The sequence below is a fragment of the Cynoglossus semilaevis genome, chromosome 9 (genome assembly GCF_000523025.1).
Source record: "Cynoglossus semilaevis isolate Cse_v1.0 chromosome 9, Cse_v1.0, whole genome shotgun sequence".
NCBI lineage: Eukaryota > Metazoa > Chordata > Actinopteri > Pleuronectiformes > Cynoglossidae > Cynoglossus > Cynoglossus semilaevis.
Genome location: NC_024315.1, coordinates 1,786,869 through 1,796,205, shown reverse-complemented (window position 1 = coordinate 1,796,205; position 9,337 = coordinate 1,786,869). Strand labels below are relative to the sequence as shown.

At 42.2% G+C, this 9,337-nt stretch overlaps 2 protein-coding genes and 1 long non-coding RNA gene across 7 annotated transcripts in view; 2 read left to right on the top strand and 1 right to left on the bottom strand.

Annotated features, from left to right (window-relative positions):
* aftpha (aftiphilin a) overlaps positions 1 to 2,291 on the top strand; it is a 7,372-nt gene extending 5,081 nt beyond the window's left edge. For 2 of the 5 annotated variants that reach the window (XM_017035172.2, XM_025058540.1), the window contains 4 exons: positions 1 to 63; positions 176 to 244; positions 1,128 to 1,254; positions 1,344 to 2,291. The exon at positions 1 to 63 is cut by the window's left edge and continues 1 nt beyond it. In XM_017035172.2, the coding sequence (XP_016890661.1) occupies positions 1 to 63; positions 176 to 244; positions 1,128 to 1,254; positions 1,344 to 1,476 (392 nt within the window). In that variant the 3' untranslated portion in view covers positions 1,477 to 2,291. The remainder of the gene's footprint in view (positions 64 to 175; positions 245 to 1,127; positions 1,255 to 1,343) is intronic. The other 3 variants (XM_008316346.3, XM_008316347.3, XM_017035174.2) reach the window with 3 other exon arrangements.
* LOC112487471 (uncharacterized) lies at positions 252 to 1,059 on the top strand. Its single transcript, XR_003050569.1, has 2 exons — positions 252 to 767; positions 886 to 1,059. It is a non-coding gene; the product is annotated as an uncharacterized LOC112487471 (long non-coding RNA).
* A 1,261-nt stretch (positions 2,292 to 3,552) lies between the features above and the next one.
* On the bottom strand, positions 3,553 to 8,104 carry LOC103383287 (ras-related protein ORAB-1). Its single transcript, XM_008316343.2, has 6 exons — positions 7,896 to 8,104; positions 5,636 to 5,708; positions 5,453 to 5,548; positions 5,279 to 5,374; positions 4,560 to 4,691; positions 3,553 to 4,455 (listed from the first exon to the last, which is right to left on the bottom strand). The coding sequence occupies exons 1-6, from the start codon at positions 7,907 to 7,909 to the stop codon at positions 4,258 to 4,260; spliced, it is 609 nt and encodes a 202-aa protein (XP_008314565.1). The 5' UTR covers positions 7,910 to 8,104; the 3' UTR covers positions 3,553 to 4,257.
* Positions 8,105 to 9,337: the final 1,233 nt, after the last annotated feature.

Here is a 9,337-nt window from a genome sequence, read left to right as displayed (position 1 = left end):
AGGAAGCACTCCCTCCCGTTCAGTTTGACTGGAGCAGCAGTGGACTGACCAACCCTTTGGACGGTAGGTGGCGCTGCCTCCAATGTGATCTTTTCCACTGTGAATGGCTGCTCTTACATTTTCATCACGTCTCCTCTTTCTCTGACTTTTTAACCCGAATCGCTGGCCTCACCAGGTTCTTCTCTCTTGAACCTGGATTTCTTTGGTTCTGACGATGAGTTCACCTGTTCCTCCACTCTACCAGGTCAGCCGTTCACTGACTCCTCACTCCCTACACTAACCCCGACCCCTTCCTCTGTTACTATCCTGAACTAATAATCCAGTGTGTGGATTATTAGCTGTCATGAAATCACACAAATGATAAACTAACTGACGTCTCTTGCTGATTGATATTTGATTGACAATGATGGTATCAGTGTCTCAGTGTTGAATGAAGTTTTTTTTTTTCCTGTGTCGTCAGCAATGTTGATGATAAAAAATGAGAAGTTGATAAGTAAAACATTTACATTACATTTATGCATTTATCAGGTGCTTTTATCCTAAGCGATTTACAAGAGGAGGATTAACACTCAAGCATGTGGTTCCTCTGGGAATCGAACCCAGGATGCTCTCTGCTTCTGAGCCGGGCATGCTAACCGCTAGAACTATGGAACCAGTAACCAAAAGTTAATGAAAAAAAGCTTAGCTAATGTAGATAAACCCCAAGCCAGTTAGTCTGAAAATGATGTCATGGATCAAATATAACTGAAGATCAATTGATGTGTGAGGTTTAACAAATAAAAAGTTAATGAAAAAAAGCTTAGCTAACGTAGATAAACCCCAACCGAGTTAGTCTGAAAATTATGTCATGGCTCAAATATAACTGAAGATCAATTGACATTTGAGGTTTAACAAATATTGTTGACACTTGACAATTAAAAAAAGCTGAATGTTAGACCACAGTTATAGCCACAATCTAATGTTTGAACAAAAACCCTGATATTTTGGAAAACCATATTTTTAAATGGTCTGTGATGAAAGGGGGAAAAATATGAGACAAAGGTAAAAAAAAAAAAAAGACCCAGATGGTACAAAGGCCAGAAGAACTCAAATTTGTCCGTGTACCACGGCTGATATTTTCATTGCAGGGGTCGACCCAGAACTCTATGAACTGACGACCTCCAAACTGGACACCAACACTTCCTCTGGCAGCCGTGTGGCCGATGCCTTTGCTCGCCTCATGTCCACCATGGAGAAGACCAGTACATCCACCAGGTCAGAGATTATTAGACACACACTGGCATACACACATGCAGCTGTGCTCATGATTGTTTTGTTTTTTTGTGTGTGTCTGTCGTGGATAGAAAGCCAAGAAAAGAAGAGAATCTGAGCGAGGAGGCGGAGAAGGTCATCTCTGCTCTCCCAGATCTTTCCTTCATGCAGGCCAAGGTGCTGATGTTTCCCTCCACGCTGACTCCGCTCAACTGCCGGGACTGACACAGACCACGCCCCCTCCTGGTCCCACCCACAGAGCAATTCTTTTTACGAAGAGCCCGTCATACCTGTCGTTTTTATTTCCAACTTTTTCCTTTCTCTCCAGTTAAAGCAAAGCATTTAGTATTGGTGGGAGGAGCTGTGCTGATGCCCCGCCCCCTGATCAGCTGACAGAAAGTGCTGCAGAATCACAGTGTTGTAAATAATCAGGGATTAAATGTTAGGGGTTTTTTTTTTAGTCCGGGGATGATTTTATGTGTGAAAGGATCGTATAGAAAATATAAATATACATTTGTAAGCATATATAAAATGGAAACATATCTATATATTTATGACTGAAGCCACACTGCCTGCTGAGTCAGCTCTTTTTAATGCTCTGTGTCTGTCAGTGGAGCCCCGTCCTTCCTCAGTTCTCGTCACACCAGGAAACTTTATCAAACATCGTGTGGGCAGAGCTTCTGATAAAAGGAACTTTTTTTTTTTTTCTTTTCCTTTTTTTTTTTTTTAATGAAAAAATACCACTAAACCACAGCGAAGGTGCAGTTGACGCATAAGAATGAAACAAGGGACCAATCGTGCGCTGGCTCCGCCTCCTCTTGAAGTCGATTTTTGTTGTTGTTGCGTCAATACTACTGTCAGCCCGTCTCCATGATGACGAGACGTTTGCACACTGGAAAGATGAAATGGATGTTAACACAGTTCCCTGTGTTGCTATGGAAACGCTGAGTCATGTGCACGCGTCTGGTTCTTTCCACGCACTGGGAGCGTGCACATTTGATTTTTAGTGAAAGAGGAATTAAAATTAATTTAAGCAAAAAGGCTGTTTGTTTTCATGTGTGATGTAAACGGAGCGTGATGTCATCAGACAGTCGAGGTATTGGCTTTTGGTTGTAGATGATTGGTTTATGAATTTCACCAGGTCACAGGGTGCTGATGCTGATGTGAGTAGTTGTTAATGGTCCAAACCTGACCTACCGATGGTAACAAGTGGACGGACATGGACGTGGTCGCTCGCTGCTCCTTGTCCCTGTCAGTAACTGAAGATGAAGCGCAGCAACTGAAGAATATTGTTCATTGTGTAAAGCTTGTTCACTCTTCATTCAGTCACCATGTCTTTCCTTTAAAATTAAAAAAAGAAATGTGGCAGTGGTGGTTAAGGAAGGTTTCAGGTTCGAGTCCACCAGCTGCCCTGTTACCACTGAGGTGCTCTGAGCTGCCCCCCCCTCCCCCCCTCTGCTCTCATTGGTGATGGGTTAAAAGCAGAGGTCACATTTGGTTGTGTGTACAGTGGTGTGCTGTGTCACAATGACATGTAGTTTACTTTCCCTGTCACTCTAACCTGTTAATGCCAAGAATTCCAGCATAATCAGACTAATCAAGTTCAGTAGCAACCCCACCCCCAGCCCCGGCCCTGACCCCACACCCAGCCCCGGCCCTCTGCCCCAGTGCTGATTCATCAAGTATGAAAAAACTCATTTGCAGGATTTCAGGGTCTCAGGTTCAGGTCTGTGACTGTTATATTAAGGTGCACAGTATAGAATTCAATATTTGTAAAATGTTTTGCTGAGCAGACTGCTCTATGAGCGCCACCTGTTGTCTTTGACGGTTTGAGACATGCTTTTCATTTATGTGGATTTTGTGGCTCAGAAGAATTGAAGTCTTGGTTCTTGTTCATCCACTAGGCCTGATGTACTGACGACGTGTGCCCCGACTCCAGTCGTTCTGAGCTCAAGTATTTTTTAGCAAAAGACTAAAAATTGGAACTTTAGAAAATCATTTTAAGCCTAACCCAGCACTGACTTACCCTTTGAACGTGAGACTAATGTGTCTCAAGGTCTGACTTGAAACCTCACGACCTTCACTTCAGTTGTAAGAAGCTCAAGTAGCATTTTGTTTTTCAGTAACACTGATTCTGACTTGACTTTTGCAGATTCAACTGGTTTGAAACTGGTTTTCCGTGACTTGAAATGTATGCATACATTCAAATATTTATATTCAAATTCTTCTGTGCTTCAGAAAACATGAAATGTTATGACCTGGAACATTTGAAGAATGTTGAAAAAAAGACAGCAGAACAACTGTTATCAAACATCTCCTTCATTGGTTTAATAGTAGACATTCTTGCCACAAAGAAAAAAAACATTTTCATGTCACGTACGGAGGAAACTGATGTCTGCCGTTTCCGTCACATCCGTGTAGAAATATATACAGTTTATAGGTGGCACTGTGATCGAGAAACAGGACGTCTCATGAATGCAGCACACGGTTACAGATAACAGACAGAAAAACAGAGAACTACAGGAATGTTAAAATACCGGGGCAGGGACACATCTGGACCCCATTTTGTGAGGATTCTGGGTCGTCGTGGTATGGAGCGGTGCTGAGGAGGAACCTTGGTGGGAAAAGGTGTCTGTGTGAAATGTTCGGTTTGTCTTGGTTTAAGCGTGTGCTACATTCTGAGGTGCCTGGACGTTCTGCGATGCAAAAACTTGGTCATTTAACAGATGGACTTAATTTTTCCATTATTGTTTTTAAACATAAAACATTAATTTTTTTAATCATTTATTTCTTGTAAAAGTGTAGAAAGAGAAAAAGCCCGAGCATGGTGTTGGAATTACTGTGGAGACAGTGAGCAGGAATCTGAACATTTACATACCCATCTATCCCCCCTCCCTCTCCCCCGTGGAGCATCTTAACATGGAGACCGGTTGTAGACTCGGTTGTGGGCTCGTTTAAAGTCGTGGTGCTTTGCTTTGTCGTTGTTTCTTTTTTTTTTGCAGCACCTCAGCAGCAGCCTCCAGATGAAGTGTTGACAGGCTTGCTCTGGATTTTGACGTTGGACTTCTCGGAGGACCCAGCTGTTGCCCCCGGGCCCATCCTCTTCTTAATCTCAGCTGCCATGGTCATGAAGGCCTGCTCCACATTAGTGGCACTCTTGGCGCTTGTCTCCAGGAAAGGGATTCCCAAGTTGTCTGCAAATTCCTGCAAAAACGAGTAAGAAATTATGGAGAGCAGGTGTTAAAGAGGAGACTAACTTGACTAGAACCTGGCTAGATCCAATGTTAGCAGCAGTTTTGTTTTGTTACCTTAGCTGTAGTGTAATCCACCACTTTCTTGGTGGTGAGGTCACACTTGTTGCCTACTAGCAGCTTGTTGACGTTCTCGCTGGCATAGCGGTCAATCTCCTGTAACCACTGTTTGACATTGTTGAACGATTCCTTTAGAAGAAACACAACAAAGTCAGTCATACATTTAGAATGTGCTCAAACTAGGTGTAGGTCCACTGAGGCCACTTCTCACTGACGTTGTGGAGCTCATTTGACACCAGTTAATTTTATAATTGACATCTCGTCCTCCAGTTCCTCTGTCAAATGATGAAACATCAAACTTGTTCCAAGAAGACCAAGTGCCCCACTCTTTAAGAAAAAGACTTTTCTGTGCAGAACAGCGTCACCATGACTGGATGGTGTCGTTTACCAAACACAATCCATGGAGGCAGAGGATGATGCTGCTGCTAATTATTATTATTTCATTAGAAGATCAAAGAGCATTCCACATCATGATGCACCATATGACTGGTGATGACTCCAACTCTTTTCCAGTCATCACTAAAAGAGCACGAGCTTGACGCCTGCTGTGGCAGTCCTCCAGACTTTGGCCAAAGAAGACCATTACCTTGTCACCAGGATCCCCCTTGGCACCTACAGCACTACAAACACTGGTGTGCCAAATACTACAGATGGCTGACTGACTGACTGTCAGACCAACACCCATCAGGGCTGTGTGTTCCAGGACCAGGACTGACCTGATCTGTCACGTCATAAACCACGATGATGCCATGAGCACCTCTGTAGTAACTGGATGTGATGGTGCGGAACCGTTCCTGTCCGGCTGTGTCCCACTGTGGAGACAAAGCAGATTCTGTCCCACATGCACACAAATACAGAAGCACAGTGCCGTTCCTCTAAGATGTCCTTACAATCTGAAGCTTTATGGTCTTTCCGTCTAGTTCAATGGTCCTGATCTTGAAGTCCACCCCGATGGTGCTGATGTAGCTCTCTGTGTATGTGTCATCCTGAGATAAAAGTTCACACAGGTGAGTGTGCGAGGTAGGTACAACATTGTTACACCACACTCTGTTACATAACACACACACACTTACTGCAAAACGGAGGAGGAGACAGGATTTCCCGACACCAGAGTCACCGATCAGCAGCAGTTTGAATAAATAGTCACTGAAAGGGCACAAAAAAAACATGTCAAGAACAGAACCACATGGATCTTTTTTGCTGACTAATGCCACAAGAGTTCAACACTTTTGACCTATCTTTTTTATGACACCTCCAACAACTTCAGGTACACTTGTAATTTAGAGATGTGTGTCATCTGGAGGAGGGGTCACTTGACTACTTCTAAACTCTTTAAACCTCTAACTGTAGCTGTATTTTCCTGCATCTTGACATTTTTATATAAAGTAATCCTAAATACAATGCTAAGGGCGCTGCTTTGTGTTTTAATCCTGCTTTTCTTCCTTCCAAAACTATATGGACATTATGGAAAATATTATTTATTCAGCGTCGTCCTTGTTTCCTCTCACGTATTATCTTTACTTCTTTGACACATCCTGGGATTGTCTTATTTCCCTTCCTATCTGCCTGTTATCAACAACATCCATCTCTTTTTCTCACACATTTAATGTATCTCCAAATTGGTCAACCTCAGTTATCCCTAAGGATTTCTACTTCTGTCTATCCTGTTCACTCCCTATACATTTACAGCCTTCTCAACTCTGCACTTCAGGGTCCTATGATTTAGAGGTTGCCATATTTTGTGAACATGAAAATTGCTTTTAATATTCAGCCATACCATCATGGAGACATGGCACCATTACATGCTTAGTCATCCCAGCAAAACTAGTTTTTAATTTTAGTTAAACTGCAAGCTGACCTGAGAAAGGTGGGATGGACAGGGGGTCGTTGCACAGAAGTCAATTATTTTGTCATTTGTATTTGCAGTGGTTTTATAATCAATTATTAACAATCATTCTATTGGTTTCTCACCCTTTAGCCACACTTTACCTTTACGGCTATCTTAAAGTGTAAGTGTAGTTTCCCTGCCCTGTGGAGTGGAGGCTGGGTGATTTGGAAATGCCCCTCTATGCTGCGGAATTTAAATCCTAAGCCAAAATGGGCTTATCAGCTGCAGCCCCCACAGCTGTTAGCCTGGTAAATACTCTACCATTAGTCAGTAGATTACCTAGAAAGAAACCCTCCAATAGTTTTACGTTTATGTTGTTTTTTTGCACTGAGCAGATGGTTAGTTAAAGCATTAGCCACCAGCAGCCAATGCTTGACTTTACTTATGTTATTCACTATGGTAATGTGCATTCATGCATGAATAAGGACTAATGTGTCACACACATTACACATGGGGAAGGGGAACATTATTGTAACTATTAACGGTTTGGTTAGGAAGACAAAGACAAAGACTCAAGTCATACAAAGATTAAGCCAATCAGAGCATCTGACCCCCAATGTATAACTTCACACTCAGAGCTACATTTATATCAAAATCATGTCTGTCACTGATACGTAGTTAATAAGAGAAGCATGACTGTCTTTTTACCTTACGTATCTGTTTAGATTCTTGAGAATTTAGTTTTAAAATATCCGAATACAACTCGGTTTTTTTTAAACCATATGGATTCTTGAGAATTTAGTTTTAAAATATACGAATACAACTCGGTTGGTTTTTTTTAAACCATATAACCTACTGCTACTGTTTTTAACAAAAGAAATGCTGGGTATTCGAGGAAAAAACCGAATATGTTTATGACTCGTTTTCAGAACTTTCTTGAACAAATGTTAGCATTGTGAAATAAGGGAGTGTGTTGACACCGGAGCTGCCTCAGCGGCCTTGCCGAAAGTCAGTACTATCTTTAAGTGCGTTTACTATTCGACTGTATGATTTTTAACATCATTGTGATCCTAAAGAAATTCTTCGCTCTCCTAGATCGGAACTAACTTCCTGTTAGCTGCGAATCAACGATATGAACGCCGTCAAAGCTCCGGCTTACAGCAGCTGTGAACCCTGCTCCACTGCGCAGTTAGCATGAATCTTCTAAGCTAACTCATCCAGGGGGGCTACCGTCTGTATGTCCGACTACATCCGCGACATATTCCAACTTCCTGCAGCTTGGTTCTCTCTATAGTTCACGAAAAAAAGACGTGGAAATATGACATAACCGCTGTCAGTCGAGTGACAGGGCGAATAGGGCAACGCATATTAAGCACTAGACACTTGACGCTCGGTTTACCGGTCCGTCTGAAGAGCTAACGCTAGCCTAACTTAGCTTATCGTAGCCCAGCCGAGCTGACAGCTCAGCGGGAGCTGTCAGCTCACACACCGACACTGACACTTACTACTCGGGATTCATGGTGAAGAGGCCGCAGGTGAGTCTGTTTTGTCAGAGCGGATCAGATGAGTCTTTCTGCGGCTGAAGCTTCAATCCGCCTCGAACCGGAGGATGAAAAAAAACAGAAAACACCGTTTTACTTGAGAACTGGTTGAACTGGTTGTCGCAGCCACAACAGCATAATCGAATCAAATATGGCTGCCAGTGACGGCCTACCCGGAAATACCAGGTCGCATAGGATCATGGGAAATGTAGTGTAAGTAATTTATTTATTCAACCATTTTCCCTTGATCAAACCACAGCTTGATAGATATTTTTTGCTCCAGCCCTCATACCGAGCATGTTGACAAATTTGCAATAAAGTCACTTGGTAAACTAACTAGGTAAACCAACTTTAAAATGTACAAAGTTATTTCCTATAGTGCCAATTAAACGCAATGACAGTCATCGGTAGCCTTATGACAAAGGCTCACAAACATTAGAAGAGAGGAAATGGGTGTAAAAATGTAAGTGCATTTCAATGAACCTTCAGCTGTCAATTACAAATTCACAAAACATTTAAGTCAGAAATGACACTATACTGTATTGTTGTTTCTCCCTCCAAATATAGTCCATGCCTTATATTGAGAAACGGTACGAGAGGGAATGGATGCATAGCTTACGGTTAAGAAAACAATGGCTCATTTGTAAGCCTTAAGAAACACCGCGTGATGAACGTCACTGTCATGTGATCACGTGGTGAGCACTGGCCCGATCAGCTGACCGGCGTCTTCCGTGTTGTGTCTGTTTTTTGTATTGGGCTGAAGTTCCTCTCGCGTTCACGCAGGTATAGTCCCTAATTCACGCGTACGTTTTTAAATGTGTAGTTTTTCTCCCCGTTTGACAATGAATGGGTTAGTTCGCACTTAGACGTCAAGGTTATCCCGGTTCAACACACGTCATGGCTGCGTCACAGCTACGTGAAAAAGTTCCGTTCTGCTAGCTGTTAACGTTAGCACTAGCTACTGTTCTAGTAAAACAGAAGTGACATGGACGTCTTTTGACGTTTAGGCTCTGTTTAAGACTGTTAAGTTAGATTTCTATGACTTTATTTCCAAATAAACTGTGGATTGGTGTCAGTCGCATAAACTAAACGTTTTGTTGTGTTTCTTTTAGCCGATAAACAGACTCCACCTGTTTAGTGGTAACGAAGTTATTCTTATCAGATGTTCCCGGCACTTTAAACACAGTTCCTACGAGTTTTAAATGTCCAACTGTGTCTGTACTTCATTGGAGTCATTGTTTTAATTGGGTTTTTATTCAAAGTTCATATGTTGTCAGTACATCTTACAAGACAGACCTCAGTCTAACTCAGTTCTTTTGTTTCTGCATACAAAGTAAGATATTTCTTACTGCAGATAAGTGCAGATATTTCTTCTGAATACAAGCCCTTAGGAAATTCTTATGGTT